At 40.9% G+C, this 18,448-nt stretch overlaps 1 protein-coding gene across 2 annotated transcripts in view; it reads right to left on the minus strand.

Moving 5' to 3' along the window:
- HERC6 (HECT and RLD domain containing E3 ubiquitin protein ligase family member 6) overlaps nucleotides 1-18,055 on the minus strand; it is a 57,591-nt gene extending 39,536 nt beyond the window's left edge. The window contains exons 1-8 of one of the 2 annotated variants that reach the window (XM_027544093.1): nucleotides 17,691-18,055; nucleotides 15,420-15,579; nucleotides 13,553-13,629; nucleotides 12,024-12,251; nucleotides 9,922-10,016; nucleotides 8,715-8,842; nucleotides 7,358-7,488; nucleotides 6,663-6,730 (exon numbers count right to left, since the gene is read on the minus strand). In XM_027544093.1, the coding sequence (XP_027399894.1) occupies nucleotides 6,663-6,730; nucleotides 7,358-7,488; nucleotides 8,715-8,842; nucleotides 9,922-10,016; nucleotides 12,024-12,251; nucleotides 13,553-13,629; nucleotides 15,420-15,579; nucleotides 17,691-17,889 (1,086 nt within the window). In that variant the 5' untranslated portion in view covers nucleotides 17,890-18,055. The remainder of the gene's footprint in view (nucleotides 1-6,662; nucleotides 6,731-7,357; nucleotides 7,489-8,714; nucleotides 8,843-9,921; nucleotides 10,017-12,023; nucleotides 12,252-13,552; nucleotides 13,630-15,419; nucleotides 15,580-17,690) is intronic. The other variant, XM_027544095.1, reaches the window with a different exon arrangement.
- Nucleotides 18,056-18,448: the final 393 nt, after the last annotated feature.

Consider the following 18,448-nt stretch of genomic DNA (forward strand, 5'->3'; position numbering starts at 1 on the left):
CAAATAGATTCAAGGGATTTGATCTGATAGACAGAGTGCCTGAAGAACTATGGACAGAGGTTCACGACACTGTATAGGAGGCAGTGATCAAGACCATCCCCAAGAAAAAGAAATGCAAAAAGGCAAAATGGTTGTCTGAGGAGGCCTTACAAATAGCTGAGAAAAGAACAGACGCTAAAGGCAAAGAAGAAAAGGAAAGATATACCCATTTGAATGCAGAGTTCCAAACAATAGCAAGGAAAGATAAGAAAGCCTTCCTAAGTGATGGATGCAAAGAAATAGAGGAAAACAATAGAATGGGAAAGACTAGAGCTCTCTTCAAGAAAATTAGAGATACCAAGGGAAATTTTCATGCAAAGATGGGTTCAAAAAAAGGACAGAAATGGTATGGACCTAACAGAAGCAGAAGATATTAGGAAGAGGTGGCAAGAATACACAGAAGAACTGTACAAAAAAGATCTTCACGACCCAGATAACCATGATGGTGTGATCACTCACCTAGAGCCAGACATCCTGGACTGTGAAGTCAGGTGGGCCTTAGGAAGCATCACTACAAACAAAGCTAATGGAAGTGATAGAATTCCAGTTGAGTTATTTCAAATCCTAAAAGATGATGCTATGAAAGTGCTGCACTCAATATGCCAGCAAATTTGGAAAAGTCAGCAGTGGCCACAGGACTGGAAAAGGTCAGTTTTCATTCCAATCCCAAAGAAAGGCAATGCCAAAGAATGTTCAAACTACCGCACAATTGCACTCATCTCACATGTTAGCAAAGTAATGCTCCAAAGTCTCCAAGTCAGGCTTTAACAGTACGTGAGCCATGAACTTCCAGATGTTCAAGTTGGATTTAGAAAAGGCAGAGGAACCAGAGATCAAACTGTCAACATCTGCTGGATCATCGAACAAGATCCAACGAGAATTCCACAAAAACATATACTTCTGCTTTATTAACTACACCCAGGCCTTTGACTGTGTGGATCACAACAAACTGGGAGCATTCTTAAAGAGATGAGAATACCAGACCACCTTATCTGCCTCCTGAGAAATCTGTATGCAGGTCAAGAAGTAACAGTTAGAACTGGACATGGAACAACAAACTGGTTCCAAATTGGGAAAGGAGTACATTAAGGCTGTATATTGTCATTCTGTTTATTTTATTTATATGCAGAGTACATCATGCGAAATGCCAGGCTGGATGAAGCACAAGCTGGACTCAAGATTGTCAGGAGAAATAACAATACCCTCAGATATGCAGATGACACCACCCTTATGGCAGACAGCAAAAAAGATCTAAACAGTCTCTTGATGAAAGTCAAAGAGGAGAGTGAAAAAGTTGGCTTAAAGCTCAATGTTCAAAAAATGAAAATCATGGCATCTGGTCCCATCACTTCATGGCAAACAAATGGGGAAACAATGGAAACAGTGACAGACTCTACTTTTTTGGGCTCCAAAATCACTGCAGATGGTGGTTGCAGCAGTAAAATTAAAAGACACTTGCTCCTTGGAAGAAAAGCTATGAGCAACCTAGACAGCATATTAAAAAGCAGATACATCATTTTGCCAACAAAAGTCCATGTAGTCAAAGCTATGGTTTTTCCAGTAGTCATGTATGGATGTGAGAATTGGACTGTAAAGAAAGCTGAGCACTGAAGAATTGATGCTTTTGAACTGTGGTGTTGGAGAAGACTCTTGACAGTCCCTTGAACTACAAGGAGATCCAACCGGTCCATCCTAAAGGAAATTAGTCCTGAATATTCACTGGAAGGACTGATGTTGAAGCTGAAGCTCCAATACTTTGGCCACCTGATGCAAAGAACTGACTCATTTGAAAAGACCCTTATGCTGGGAAAGATTGAAGGTGGGAGAAGGTCACGACAGAAGACAAGATGGTTCGATGGCATCACTGACACAATGGACATGAGTTTGAGTAAGCTCTGGGAGTTGGTGATGGACAGGGAAGCCTGGTGTGCTGCAGTCCATGGGGTCACAAAGCGTTGGACACGACTGAGCAACTGAACTGAACTGAACTGAACTGTACATCACTGAGAAAATGGAAACAGGCAAGACCTAACCTTGCCTTCCTACCTCACCTCCACTGTTCCTCATCAAAACAGAATAAAAACTTCTGCCCAAAGCCCTATATTCCACATTGGACCCTGGACCCCACTTCCTCACACCTATTCTAGGACATTAGCTCTGCAATTATTCTCTTTCTCAGGAATTATCACTTTTTCCTCCTGAACTGGACTATTCTCATTAGCACACAGACATACCTTAACATCACCACTCCTAATAACAATAAAAACCTCCCAAGGTCCTCTACTCCCTTTCACAACAAAACTTCTCAGAACTTTCACAGTCATTGCCTCCACTTATTCCCCTCTATTCTCTGTCCATCCCACTTAGTCAGGTTTCATCCTCTGTCCCCTGAGACGACTCAGTCTTGACAAAGCAAAAACAAACTCTGTGCTCATCTTACTTGACCTCTCAGCAGTATGTGTCAGGTTTGGCCACTTCCTCTTTCTGCAAAGACTTTCTTCTCTTGTCTTGATGAGCCACGCTTTTCTGGTTCTCTCCACCTCAGAAACTGGTTCTGCTCAGTTCTTCTGGCCCTGCCTCACTGCCTGACCTCCTCATGGAGAAGTCCCTCGAGGCTGGATTCTGTCCCCTGCTCTTCTCGTTTCTACTCTCACTCCAGGCAACTTTTCATCCAAGCCTCTGGCTTAATAACAGTCTGTAGTTTAACAACTATCATGTTTATTTTCCAGTGCTAGCGTCCTCCTTGAGATCCAGAGTTGAACACGCAATTAAGACTTTAGATCTCCTCTCCAAGGACATTTCAAATGAACCTCATCTCCCGTAACTGAGCCCATTTCCATACAACTCCAGCTCATATAACTCTTTCACGCTTTCCTACTATACTCTGTCTGACTGGTTTCCTTTTTGTCCCTCACACATGCTAAACTTATTCTTGCCCCAGGGCCTCTCTATTCCAGAGAGAGTGGTCCCTCTCTCTGGAATGCTCCTCCTGTGGATTTAAGCATGGCTAAGAGTGTATCTACTACTGCGGCAGGAATCCCTCAGAAGAAATGGAGTGGCCATCATGGTCAACAAAAGAGTCCGAAATGCAGTACTTGGATGCAATCTCAAAAACAACAGAATGATCTCTGTTCGTTTCCATGGCAAACCATTCAATATCACAGTAATCCAAGTCTATGCCCCAACCAGTAACGCTGAAGAAGCTGAAGTTGAATGGTTCTATGAAGACCTACAAGACCTTTTAGAACTAACACCCAAAAAAGATGTCCTTTTCATTCAGGGGACTGGAATGCAAAAGTAGGAAGTCAAGAAACACCTGGAGTAACAGGCAAATTTGGCCTTGGAATACAGAATGAAGCAGGGCAAAGACTAACAGAGTTTTGCCAAGAAAATGCACTGGTCATAACAAACACCCTCTTCCTACAACACAAGAGAAGACTCTATACATGGACATCACCAGATGGTCAACACCGAAATCATATTGATTATATTCTTTGCAGCCAAAGATGGAGAAGCTCTATACAGTCAGCAAAAACAAGACCAGGAGCTGACTGTGGCTCAGACCATGAACTCCTTATTGCCAAATTCAGACTTAAATTGAAGAAAGTAGGGAAAACCACTAGACCATTTAAGTATGACCTAAATCAAATCCCTTATGATTATACAGTGGAAGTGAGAAATAGATTTAAGGGACTAGATCTGATAGATAGAGTGCCTGATGAACTATGTAATGAGGTTCGTGACATTGTACGGGAGACAGAGATCAAGACCATCCCCATGGAAAAGAAATGCAAAAAAGCAAAATGGCTGTCTGGGGAGGCCTTACAAATAGCTGTGAAAAGAAGAGAAGTGAAAAGCAAAGGAGAAAAGGAAAGATATAAACATCTGAATGCAGAGTTCCAAAGAATAGCAAGAAGAGATAAGAAAGCCTTCTTCAGCGATCAATGCAAAGAAATAGAGGAAAACAACAGAATGGGAAAGACTAGAAATCTCTTCAAGAAAATCAGAGATACCAAAGGAATATTTCATGCAAAGATGGGCTTGATAAAGGACAGAAATGGTATGGACCTAACAGAAGCAGAAGATATTAAGAAGAGATGGCAAGAATACACAGAAGAACTGTACAAAAAAGATCTTCACAACCCAGATAATCATGATGGTGTGATCACTCATCTAGAGCCAGACATCCTGGAATGTGAAGTCAAGTGGGCCTTAGAAAGCATCACTATGAACAAAGCTAGTGGAGGTGATGGAATTCCAGTTGAGCTATTCCAAATCCTGAAAGATGATGCTGTGAAAGTGCTGCACTCAATATGACAGCAAATTTGGAAAAGTCAGCAGTGGCCACAGGACTGGAAAAGGTCAGTTTTCATTCCAATCCCAAAGAAAGGCAATGCCAAAGAATGCTCAAACTGTAAAGTAATGCTCAAAATTCTCCAAGCCAGGCTTCAGCAATATGCGAACCGTGAACTTCCTGATGTTCAAGCTGGTTTTAGAAAAGGCAGAGGAACCAGAAATCAAATTGCCAACATCCGCTGGATCATGGAAAAAGCAAGAGAGTTCCAGAAAAGCATCTATTTCTGCTTCATTGACTATGCCAAAGCCTTTGACTGTGTGGATGACAATCAACTGTGGAAAATTCTGAAAGAGATGGGAATACCAGACCACCTGATCTGCCTCTTAAGAAATCTGTATGCAGGTCAGGAAGCAACAGTTAGACCTGGACATGAAACAACAGACTGGTTCCAAATAGGAAAAGGAGTTCATCAAGGCTGTATATTGTCACCCTGTTTATTTAACTTATATGCAGAGTACATCATGAGAAACGCTGGACTGGAAGAAACACAAGCTGGAATCAAGATTGCCGGGAGAAATATCAATAACCTCAGATATGCAGATGACACCACCCTTATGGCAGAAAGTGAAGAGGAACTCAAAAGCCTCTTGATGAAAGTGAAAGTGGAGAGTGAAAAAGTTGGCTTAAAGCTCAACATTCAGAAAACGAAGATCATGGCATCCAGTCCCATCAACTCATGGGAAATAGATGGGGAAACAGTATCAGACTTTATTTTTCTGGGCTCCAAAATCACTACAGATGGTGACTGCAACCATGAAATTAAAAGACACTTACTCCTTGGAATGAAAGTTATGGCCAACCTAGATAGCATACTCAAAAGTAGAGACATTACTTTGCCAACAAAGCTTCGTCTAGTCAAGGCTATGGTTTTGCCTGTGGTCATGTATGGATGTGAGAGTTGGACTGTGAAGAAGGCTTAGCGCCAAAGAATTGATGTTTTTGAACTGTGGTGTTGGAGAAGACTCTTGAGAGTCCCTTGGACTGCAAGGAGATCCAACCAGTCCATTCTGAAGGAGATCAGCCCTGGGATTTCTTTGGAAGGAATGATGCTAAAGCTGAAACTCCAGTACTTTGGCCACCTCATGTGAAGAGTTGACTCACTGGAAAAGACTCTGATGCTGGGAGGGATTGGCGGCAGGAGGAGAAGGGGACGACAGAGGATGAGATGGCTGGATGGCATCACTGACTCAATGGACGTGAGTCTGAGTAAACTCTGGGAGTTGGTGATGGACAGGGAGGCCTGGTATGCTGCGATTCATGGGGTCGCAAAGAGTCGGACACGACTGAGCGACTGATCTGATCTGATCTGATCTGAAGATCTCTGCTCATATGTAACAGCCTCTGGGAGGCCTTTCCTGACCGACATTTCTAAAGAAGCCCATCTCATCTCATCAGTCTCAAATGGCCCATTTTATTTTTTTTTCAGAGGAACTGTCGCTCTCTAACACAACTGTATTTATGTGTTTCTTGTCTGTACTTCCCGGTAGAATCCAATGCCATGAATGAGGACATACTTGTGTGTATTATTCACAGTACCCAGGGACCCAGAGCACAGTCTGAGACAGAAGCCTGATCAAACAGCTGTAACAAAGCAACCAAGCACAATCTCCTGACTATCCCCAGCAGCACAGACTTTTGCCTTGCTTACAGTTTTCTGTCCCAGAGAATACAGTTAAGAGTCTATATGAGTGTTGTTTAAAACATCCCTAATAATAGAAAAAAAGTACAAATTATTAAAATAGCTATGTATTCTTTTTCTCTCTCAAACATTTCAGAACTCGTTCAGAAATATAATAATATAAACCTCTCTGTTAATAATTAGGAGGGTGCTAGAGCATGGTGGGTAATGGTGGGAATGGTGGGGCTGGATTGCTTAGGTTTGAATCCAGCTCTGTCAGTTCTTAGCAGCATAATTTTGGGCAAGTCCATGTCTCTGAGACTCAGTTTTTTCATCTGTAAAATGGGAGTGATGATAACAATCAGAGTTGATTTGAGGATTAAGTGTGTTGATCTATTTACAGTACTTTGGTTGCTAACTCATGGGTGACAATTAGTATTAGTCATTGTTAGCACCATTGGTATCTGTTAGGAATCCAAATGAGGAAGTGAGAATTACATAATATTTTTAAAGAAGAATTCTAACAGAGGAACTTACTAGGTTAGTAAAAAAAATGTAATATATACAAATGACATAATGTTTCAAATACCACCATGAAATCCAGAAGAAAAGATAATTTTTAAAAGTAACAGAAATTGTAATAGATACCTGGGAAGTTGTCACAAAGTTGGCATATGTTCCAGCAAAAATATGTTTGACTTGAACATCCGCAAGGTCTAGAAGAAAGTCATAAATCCATGCTTATTGTTTTTTAGATGTAAAAAGTATAAATCTTTTGTTATAAACATAAAACTGCTTTTAAAAAGTCTTTTAAAAAAACTAATGTATTACCAAGCTAAATTTACTTATTCTTTGGCTTCTAAATAGATTTTGACTACAAACAGCATAAAAGATTAATACTGATCAGATTACACATTATATATTCCCTTATCTTAAAATTTAATTTTCCATGTATTTACATAATGAAACCAGGCTGGTGTGCTTTAGTAGAGATTTGATTAAATATATAAAAAGTGTGCTATTCTGTTGAGGTTTGACAGAAAACAATAAAATTCTGTAAAGCAATTATCCTTCAATTAAAAAATAAATAAAAATAAAAAATAAAATAAAAGTGTGCTATTCTGAAGTGTAAATAACTGATTCTTTTGTACTACCTTAATCTTTAGAAAAAATTACTTAATATTCCAGGAAGCATTACATTAAAAAAATGCTTATTCTACAAATCAAAGATAACGGTACCAAAAGAACCACAGTTCTATGCATTTTTGAAAGGAAACTGAATAATATTTTTCCTCCAATGACACCAATTAAAACAAAATGACAAATCGTGGGACCACTCATACCCTTAGCAGAAACCAGGCAGCTAATGTCAGAGCTCTCTGCCCCCGGATGTGGTGATCTGCTTGCACAACCTGGTCCACGACCAAAAGACACCACCTGACCCGTGGTATAGATGTATGCAAGGGTGTGATCGCTGCAGGAGACAGAATATTGTGAAGACTTATTATAAGGAGTCATGCTTTTTGAGAAAGATGATGTCTCAACACAAAATAACAGATTTATTTTATACTAAGTACCCAGACCCCATTATCACAATGTCAGAGTTAGAGAGTACCAAGTCATATGGCCAAACAAATGGTGGGTGAATAGTGACTTATTACCAACCCTAAAGGCAGAATATTATTGATGGGTCTTTGCTATGGTTTCTATCATTTGTGTTTTAAATGTAAGTTCTTTTTGTCTTTTGCTCTTTTTACTAATTGGGTGGATAATAGCCAAAGTGTCCTCATGCTGCTGTTGCTGCTGCTAAGTCACTTCAGTCATGTCCGACTCTGTGCGACCCCATAGACAGCAGCCCACCAGGCTCCCCCGTCCCTGGGATTCTCCAGGCAAGAACACTGGAGCGGGTTGCCATTTCCTTCTCCAATGCATGAAAGTGAAAAGTGAAAGTGAAGCCGCTCAGTCGTGTCCGACTCCTAGCAACCCCACGGACTGCAGCCTACCAGGCTCCTCCATCCATGGGATTTTCCAGGCAAGAGTACTGGAGTGGGTTGCCATTGCTTTCTCCTAAAGTGTCCTCATAGGGAGGGATAAATTAGGAGATTCGGATTAATACACACACACTATAAAATAGATAGCTAAGGACTTACTGTATAGCACAGGGAATTCTACTCAGTACTCTGTAATAGCCTATATGGAAAAGAATCTAAAAAAGAATGATATATGTATAACCAATTCATTTTGCTGTATAGCAAAAACTAACACATTTTAAATCAACTATACTCCAATAAAAATTTTTTTTTAAGTTCTCATACTTAGGTTATGCAAAACTCAGAATGCACATGCAAATATACATCATCTTCTACTTGCATGAGGGTAATTTTGTCTAATGAACTCAAGAAGATAAGCACCACTATTTTTGTTATATACAAACTCCCCTCACCCTAGAATCTAGTAAGGTGGTCTATGCCCAGTACATTGCCAATAAATTCTTATGAAATAAAAGAAATGCCTAGAATAAAGAAGAAAAACAGAAAAATTAAACCATATTTGAAAGGAGCAAATTTTCAGAAAGGAAAATGATCTATAAAAAGAGTAATCACATATTTTAGTGTTTTAAGGTTTCAAAACATTTCATAAAAGTTATTTCTAAGTAATAAAATACACCACTTTCTTCTCTCACTTAAAAAGACCTAGTACCTTCCACAGTCTATCTGTGAGACGAGGCCTTCAATTCTTTCCACAAGTTGTGGACCCCTCTTCTCAGCAGTGGGATCATGTCCCAGCTGTCCATAGCTATTGTCTCCAAATGTGAATACTTTCCCATCCTGTTTAAAAAAGGAAGAATCAGACTAATTTCAGGCTAAAAGTGTAATTAAAATTTAAAAGATTAAGTCCCATAAGAGAGTTTTATGAGAGCACTATGGTAAATATAAGCTTTATATGAAGAAGGGTCTTATATTTATTATTTCTACTAGTGAATAAAGAGTTAACATATTAAACTTGAAAAATCACTGGCATTCCCTTCAGAACTGGGTACTTACTATGTATTTGTAGAAAGAATTGATGGAGAAATTAACTGGTTCAAGAGTAACACTAACACTTAAATATAAGGTTGCTTTATTTATTTGAGCATTTCTCTGAAAATAAATCTCTTTTCAAAAGATGATTCTGGATTAAACAATTCTAGCTCTTTCCTGCCAACTGATACTATAATCCAAGCATATTTTTAAAACAAACAAAATATAAATTATTTTATATATTTTGCTTTAAATAAACATTTCAACCACACAAATAGTTTTCAAATCTATTCATTACAGCTATGGAGAGAATCCATCTTGTCAGAATGAATTGCATGGCCAGTATAAGACATTCAGGATGCTGATTCATAACTGTGCCAAGTAAGAAATGGAACATAGAATGTTTCGTTCTGTAATGTAGGCCACTGAAACCTATAAAAATTACTTTGTTACTTCTACAATATTTTTCATATGTAGAGCTATATTATGACAGAATAATTGCTAAAGGGATTGGCTCCTAATCTATAAGAGATTTTAAAATATCTAAAAATATTTCCTGAAGCTGAAATTAGCTTTTGTTATAGGATCTTAAAAATTCCATGGCTTGGCTAACTTCTCCTCGTTAGAGATCTGTATGCTGAATGGGTATCTTCAGATAGTAATACACATATTGTTTTCCACAATAATTAGTACACGTACCTTACAGTAACAGTTTCTCTGGGACTTAAAAAAAATAGAAAAATGGGAATTCCCTGATGGTCCAGTGGTTGGGACTCAGTGTTTTCACTGCCAGGGGCCCAGGTTTGATCCTTGATTGAGGAGTTAAGATCCCACAAGCCACAAGGTATGGCCAAAATATATATATATCTCAAGATGTTTTGGTTTACCTGGGTAAGCACTGCAGTGTGCTTGTAACCACAGCTGATAGAAACCACACCGAGAGTCTTCAGTGCACCAATTGATACAGGCTTATATCTTTGAACTGTGGAAAGAAAGCAGAGTCTCTCAAGTATAAGAAATAATCATGTATCATGAGTTTTTATATATTTTAATATTTTTGTTATCTTATTATAATTCATCAACATAATTTAAAATGTGAACAATCAGAAGTATTATAAAACAGAAAGAAAGTCCTACACTGGAAAAGAAAAGCAGTCCTTTAGCATTTATTTTTGGAAAATATTTAATTTTCTGGAATGACTAAGGCTATTGGCCAAGAAACCTAAGGTTTAAGACCCCACTTCCCAATAATATTTCCATTATGCTGCATTCATTTTTGTCACATTATAGATGTTCTGCAAATATGCAATAATAATTGAGAAAATAAGAGGACCCACTTCCTGTTGATGAAGTTAAATGAAATGAGATGTAAGAGATCAGCATGGTACAGGTATGGGGTCATCCAGCCACTAAGTCGAGTCACAACTCTTTGCTTCCCCATGGACTGTATGTAGCCTGCCAGGCTCCTCTGTCTATGTGATTTCCTTGGTAAGAATACTGGAGTGGGTTGCCATTTCCTTCTCCAGGAGATCTTCCCGACCCAGGGATCAAACCAGCTTCTCCTACATCGGCAGGTGGATTCTTTACCGCTGAGCCACCAGGGAAGCCGTGGTACTGGTATGTAACAGGAGCTAAATATACATGAGCTGCATGTAAAGAATTGAATAGAAGGGCTCATCAGGAAGACATCACAGTGAGTTTTTTTGAAAGATTGTCAGAGGAACTGGTTGTTTCTCATACTGCTAGCAATTGTCTGAAAAAGGGTTCCCAAACTTTGTTGTGCAAGGGCACTACCTGTGCAGTCTTTGGTAATGACTGATGCCTGGCTTCCCTCCCCAGACATTCTGATTTAATGGTCTGGGATCCAACCTGGGCACTGGGATTTTTAAACATTCTTAGAGTAACAAAATAATGGCCTTCCAAAGATGTACAAGCTCTTTTCCCAGAGCTCAGTGGTAAAGAATCCATCTGCAACACAGGAGACACAGGAGACTCAGGTTTGATCCCTGTGTCAGGAAGATCCTGTGGAGGAGGAAACAGCAGTCCACTCCAGTATTCATGCTAGGATAATCCCACGGACAGAGGAGCCTGGTGGGCTACAGTCCATGGGGTCACAAAAAGAGTTGAACATGACTGAGCACACAGAGGTGAATATGTTAGAGGACATGGCAAAGAGGAGTTACGAAAGCACGTGAATTTAAGGTTTTGTTAATCAGTTGACCTTAAAATAGGAAGGTTAGCTTGGATTGGAGAAGGCAATGGTACTCCACTCCAGTACTCTTGCCTGGAAAATCCCATGGACGGAGGAGCCTGGTAGGCTGCAGTCCATGGGGTCGCTAAGAGTCAGACACGACTGAGCAACTTCACTTTCACTTTTCACTTTCATGCATTGGAGAAGGAAATGGCAACCCACTCCAGTGTTCTTGCCTGGAGAATCCCAAGGACGGCGAAGCCTGGTGGGCTGCCGTCTATGGGGTCGCACAGAGTTGGACACGACTGAAGAGACTTAGCAGCACCAGCAGCAGCAGCTTGGATTATCTAGCTGTGCCCAATGCAGTTACAAGGGTTCTTTAACTGAGGAGGAGGGGGTCAGAAAAGTCAATGTCAGAGTAATATGACTTGAAGAAGGCTTCACCAGCCATTGCTGGCTTTGAAGAAGAAAGGGGGCTATAAGTCAAGAGTGTAGGTGCCAGTAGAAGCTGGAAAAGGCAAGAAAATGGTCTGTCTTCCTCCAGGAAGCCCCTGTTGACACTTTCATTTTAGCCCCGTGAGACCTGCATCAGAACCATGAGATAATACATCTATGTTGTTTGAAGCCACTAGATTTGTGGTGATTTGTTATAGCAGGAATCAAAAAAAAAGTTAATAGAGTGATTCTAATGTGTCCCAAAGTTTGGGAACCACTGTTTTAACCTTTAAGAGTGCCTTTTGCAGAGCTGGTCTTCCAAGTAGAAAGAAAGAAGGACTTACTATAAGCCTAACCCATTACCTGGGGCGTTATTCCCACTGAGGGCCAGCTGCCCTGCACTGTTGCTTCCCCAGCCAAATGAAGTCCCAGAGAGTGACAGGGCAAAGCTGTGGTGCCCTCCTGCAGCCACCTGTGCCAGCGGGATCCCCTCCAGGGACCTCACCCTCTGTGGGCTGGCTTGGGAGGGGAATTCCTTCCCCAGGCCCAGCTGTCCATGGCTGTTCGTCCCCCATGAAAACACTTGGCCATCTGCAAAAGCAAAGAGGAGAAATTCAGAAGTGCAAACATTCTGAATGTTTAATAAAGTGTAATACCAAATTCAAGGAGAAACTACCACCTTAATTCTAAAAATCTTTAGAGAATAAAACAGGAGTAAAGGAGGTTAAAGCACCTTTACTAAAGGCAAAGTGAATGGCCAAGGTCACATTTAAAAATCTCTTCCAACAACATCCACTCTTCTTTTCCCTCCCACTTAAGAATACCCATGATCTTTCATCTGCTCCAGTTAAAAATCCTGGAGTCATCCTTGACTCCTCTCTCTTTTTTTACAGCCTTCAACCCAGCAAATACTGAAGTCTCTGCTTCAAAATCTATCGAGGATCCAACTGCTTCTCACCACTTCACTGTTACCCCCTTACCTGCCAAGTTAATGTCACTTTTCTCCTGGAAAATGGCAACAGCATCTCACTGCACTCCCACATCGTATCCCTGCCCCCAGCAGTTTCTGCTCTCATGAGCAGCCAGAGTGCGCTTTTAAAAACATGTCTGATAAAACCCTTCAAGAGCTTGCTTTCTCACTCAATAAAAGGCCAGTTCTTACCATGGTTCATAAGCCCCCACAGCTACTTCTCAGACTGCATCTCCCCTGGCTCCCTTCTCTTCCTCTCCAGAGCCTCTGCTGCTCCTGAGCACCCTGCTAGGCATGGTCTTGCATCTGCATCATTCCATGGCCTTAGCATCATCTCTCTCTCTCCTCTCCTTTTGGTCTTTGTTCACGTCTCACCTTATGAGGATAGGTTCCCTGATCTCCTTTATAAAGTAGAAAGACCCCTTCCCTCCACCTACCCCTTCGCTCTCTGTCCCCTTTCCCCGTCTCACTTCTCTTCACATCCTTATCCCTATTATACCACACAATTATTCGTCCCTGTGTTTAAGGCTCACTTCCGCTACATCTCCCCAGAATACAAGCTTCATGAAAGCAGTCTTAGGTTTATTCACTGCTATATCCTCTTTGTTGGATATACTGTAGGCACTCAATAAATACTTGTGGAATGACCGGTGGGGGTGGGGGTAAGCAACATTTTATGTTGAATTTGACTAGAGATAGATCATTTACAAGAGGTAAAAAATCAAGCTCTTCTAATGCTAAATTATGTACCCAGAGAAATGCTAACACATTTCAGATTTCTACAAGTTATTATATCTAAGTTTTCTTTTTAACTTTAAATGCATTAAAATGAACCCCAATGCATTAAAACTCAACAGGTACTATTTGTATTCAAAAAATTACTTCCTGATGACACTTACAAGATCCAAGAAGACTTTTTTACCTTCTGATAATGCCACGGAGTGGTAGTGTCCACAGGCAACTTGTATAATTTTGATACCAGCCAGAGTTTTTATCTTCCTATAATAATAATGGTACAAAATCTATTAATCCTTCTTCAGATTGGGTCACCAAGTGGACTACAGATATTTTAAATTACTTTCTTGCATTTCTGTAACACATTTATCCCAAAGCCCTCAAACTGTTCTCAGCATGACATCAACATGTATAAAAATACAGGGCAGAATCCAAAATAATATATAATGCAAAAGTGATTTTTATTGGGCTTTTAATGTATTGTATAAAGTTCTAAACTTTATACTATACTTACCAACCTAAAAGAAAAATAAATTTCTTTATGCACATATAGTGTAGGGTTTTAGAATTTATGGAGCACTGTCACCTACACCACCTACCTTAAGCCCTGTGAGATAAAGATACTACTAGGTTGATTCTTATTAAATTGCTGTTTTTGTAGATTAGAACATACTCTTGCAAGTCCCTTGGACTGCTAGGAGATCCAACCAGTCCATTCTGAAGGAGACCAGTCCTGGGTGTTCATTGGAAGGACTGATGCTAAAGCTGAAACTCCAGTACTTTGGCCACCTCATGCGAAGAGTTGACTCATTGGAAAAGACTCTGATGCTGGGAGGGATTGGGGGCAGGAGGAGAAGGGGACGACAGAGGGTGAGATGGCTGGATGGCATCACTGACTCGATGGACTTGAGTGTGAGTGAACTCCGGGAGTTGGTGATGGACAGGGAGGTCTGGCGTGCTGCGATTCATGGGGTCGCAAAGAGTTGGACACAACTGAGCGACTGAACTGAACTGAACTGATTAGCAATTTTATACGGTTGAACCTAGAAGAACTCAAAGAGGTCAACTGGTATCAAGCTACAGAACAGATTCAAACCTTGGGCTTTTCTTTACAAGTTCAATGCTTCATTCCTCCGAGCCACAGCCATCTCTTATACAATTTAATGACCAGAGAAGGTAACAAGAGGTAACTTCCTAGCATTAAAAAACATGTTTTTGAAATTTCTCAGTGTATGTAATTCATGAACACACAGTTCAGACTGCTTATCATATTATTTGGCCTAGGAAGCTGTGTGTGAGGATATGATTTTCCCCCAATTTTACTAAGTAAAATATTAGGATCCAAGGGCTTATGGCAAGCCAAAAGATTATGTTGGGAGTAACACCTTTCCTCTTTCAACTTGTGTTCTCTGCTTGGGGAACCTGCAAATTAACTGCCATAGATTAACAGGGAAAAAAAGACAAAAAAGTTTATATGTGCAGATAGAAGCTCCCAAGTAATGGAAAATTTGTACAATAACCTGAGTAGAGGTTTAAATATATTAACTTAGCAAAAGGGTCTTTTTTTTTTAGGGCTTCAGTGGTAGAGTATGAAAGGTTCTATTGGGTTTTTTGATGCAAATTGGGCATTTTATTTTTAAGACAGCTGAATTCATAGGAAACTCCCTCAAAGGAGGGTTAATGGCAGCTTATGTATTTTCAGGAGGCCCTGTTTTAGTCAGATAAGTTATCTCTGTGAATCTTCTGGAGCTCAAATATTTTCCCTTTAAAATAATCTTTATACTAACTCTGGAGGTCCAAGTGTCATTCCTGTACATAAGATTAAGATCAAAGCGTCACAGGTTCTCACATCATGTGGCCCTTCTCTTTCACAGATCCTAATTAAGTAGTAATTGGTGTTCTATGTTATTTTCCCTGCCTCCTTCCGTCACAACACTGTAACCCTTCAGGTTAAGTAGTGTGTTTGTTATAGTCATCTTTGGACCCTGGCAATCTTGCATGGTGCCTGGCACATGAAACTCAAAAACACTAAATGAATGAACTAAAATACGTACTTAGGTATAAAAGTTGTTTCCTTAAATTCTCCAATTCCCAGCTGTCCTTCAGAAGCAGCTCCCCACGCGAAGACCCTTCCTTTGTGACAGACAGCCAGGGAGTGCTCCTTTCCACAGCTCACCAGAGCCACGTTCAGAGTTTCCAATGCCGGAATTCGTTCTTTAGGGACAAAAACAAAACAACCCACACCAAGATTGCTAATTTAATACCAAGTTTAAGAAAGTACTTTTCTTCAAAAGGAAGAGTCACTGGGGTGTCTCATCTCTTCCAGTGATTTTTAAATCAAGGCCTAAAGTCCACTTTAAAGGAGAGAAGAAAATAGGCTCATCGTGTGGCACATCTTTATGGAATATCGCTACTATTTAAAAGGATGGGCATGTGGAGGAATGGAACCTGTAAGGACTTGATGCTTGGCCTAACACTTCCTTGTGATGGTGGAGTAAAAAGCTCAGCTAGATAAAGGGAGCCAGAGAAAGGATGGGCTCACCCCTACTCCATTCCTCTGACTTCCCAGCCTTCAACAGTGAGAACAGTGAATCCTCTGCTCAGGAAGAGATGGGCAGGGAGCCTGCCTGAGTATGAGAGGCAGATGCCAGATGCCCTCCCAATGAAACTCTGGGCGAATTACTTAATATGCCTCTGGATGGGTCAAATACGCCCACAGTTGAAACTCTGAGCATTTTTCCCTACAGGACAATCTAAACTGTTTTCCCAAAGTGTTTGTCTCTGAATTATTAGAGGCTTGGAGTTAAGCACATCATTACCAGTCAACTTTTTGTTAATATTTAAGTTTTCTTTTTTAGTCTTGTGATCTTATTCTTTTCAGTGATTTACTTTTCAAACTGTGCAACAAGGAAAAAAAAAAATTCCAAAGATGCATACACTCATAGAATAGAACCTGGTACCTCATTGCTGGAGAAGAATTTGGCTTTAAGGATCACATTGTCCCTTACTTCCACTTTACGGGAATCAGGATATACCACCCCAAAGCATGCCACTTTGGCATAAGGATAATTTTGAGCTGAAGGCAACTGAGAATCAACAGATGCAGGAAGAGTTCTCTGCCTTTCCCTATCAACTTAAAAACACAAATGTGGCATTCTCTTCTGAAGGTGTACCCGCCTCCCCCTTTCATACCAGGAAATGTGACTCATCACCAGAGTTGGTACTGAGATAAGATTGCATAAACAGCCTTAAGTAAAATAACCCTTAAATTTCATTAGTTTCCCCCATATATTTCAAAATCATTTCTCCACAATTATCAATTCCTCAAAACCCAAACCCTCTACTCTTTGTTAAATGGCACATAAGCTCCTAAGTCTAACCCCTTCTTTTCTGTGAACTCCTGTGCACATATTAAAACTGTAAGGTTTTTTCCCTCCTTAATCTGCCTTTATCAATTTAGTTCACAGGTCCTCAGGACAGAACTAAGGGTAGAACTAAGGGTAGAGGAAAAGTTTTTCCCCCCCAGACATAATTTTTGGAATTTAAGTAAATAATCAGAAATGTGACATTACTTACAATAATGTCAATCATAGTATTATTTACAAAAGCCCCTGATGAGAAAAAAAACAAATTTCCCTAAAAGAAGAATAGTTATACTGTCAGAGCCTAGAACACTATGCAACAATTCAAAATCTGTTTTTAAATAGACTATAATATAGTATAGATTATAATATATTATATACATAATAAAAGGGCAACGTTTGTGATATGCTTGATGAAGAACACAACTTACAAAGTTATATAAATCTGCACATACAAAGCTTATAAAGACATAATTTTATAAAGATTAAATATGTAATAGGAAAATAAGGCAAAAAAGAAATGCATCAAAATGTAAGTTGTCTTTGGGTGTTAGACTAATAAGCGATTTCTTTTCCTGTGTTTCTACAATAATCAATACTAGCAAAATGCTAGCATACATTATTTTAAGGGTATTTCGGAAGGAGTTACAGTGTTCAAACTACAAACTACGTTTGGAAGGTCACTCTGTTCCAGATAGGTTCGCATAGGTAAGGACTGGTCTCAAAAGGCATGTCTGTTCAGAGGAACGCGGTCCAGTTTAGTTATGCTCTCAGTTTCCTTTCGAAGATAAACCTACTGGAAACCGAAACAAACCTGAGGCGCGAGGAGGAAACGAAACTGATGGACCTGCGCTCCGGCAGCGCGGAACCCTGTTCTCCTGTCGCCTGTGGTCCAGCAGACCCACGGCTCCAGCACCGCCACCCGTCTGATCCCTTGCCCCGCATCTGAGTCCAGGAGCTCACCTGGCTGCTCCCCGCGCGGCGTGCCTTTCCGGCCCAGCTGGCCTCGGCTGTTGTCCCCGCACGACTGGACCGTGCCGTCGCTCAGCAGCAGTAGCGAGTGATGCTCCCCACTGGCCGCCTGCAGTAGCGTGTTGCCGCCAGCACACACCTGGCGCTCCCGCAGCGGCCTTCGGCCGCCAGCGCGCCAGCAGAAGTACATCGCCTTCCCGCGCTCCGGCCGCCTGCCCGAATCTGTGAGCTCTGCTAGCCCAGCACCCTAAGGCTAGTGACGAGTGCGCGCTGTTACTCAGAAAACCGGAGGCTGCGTGAGCCGCGCCTTCGCTGGCATCTCCCTTCGGCCCCTCCTCTTCCTCCGTTCCCCAACAGTCTCCCTCCTCCCACTTTCCCTTCCTCCCGCCAGCACTGACCTGACCTCTTCGTCGCCTCTGGCGAATGGCTTTCAAGAATTAAACTTGAGCCCCAAGCTCAGAGGAGCAGATGAATGAAGCCTAAATTTGCATCCTAGCTAACCCACTTAATGGAGAAAGAAATGGTAACCCACTCCAGTATTCTTACCTGGAGAATACCATGGACGGAGGACCCTGGTGGGCTACAGTCCATGGGGTCGCAAAGAGTCGGACACGACTGAGCGACTTCACTTTCACTTTCACTTTAAACCACTTAAATGCTGTGTGACTCTGGGCAAGTTACTTAACTAATCTGTGTCTCAGCTATCACGTCTATGAAATGTAGACAGTTCAGTTCAGTTCAGTCGCTCA

Source organism: Bos indicus x Bos taurus, chromosome 6 (genome assembly GCF_003369695.1).
Source record: "Bos indicus x Bos taurus breed Angus x Brahman F1 hybrid chromosome 6, Bos_hybrid_MaternalHap_v2.0, whole genome shotgun sequence".
Lineage (NCBI taxonomy): Eukaryota > Metazoa > Chordata > Mammalia > Artiodactyla > Bovidae > Bos > Bos indicus x Bos taurus.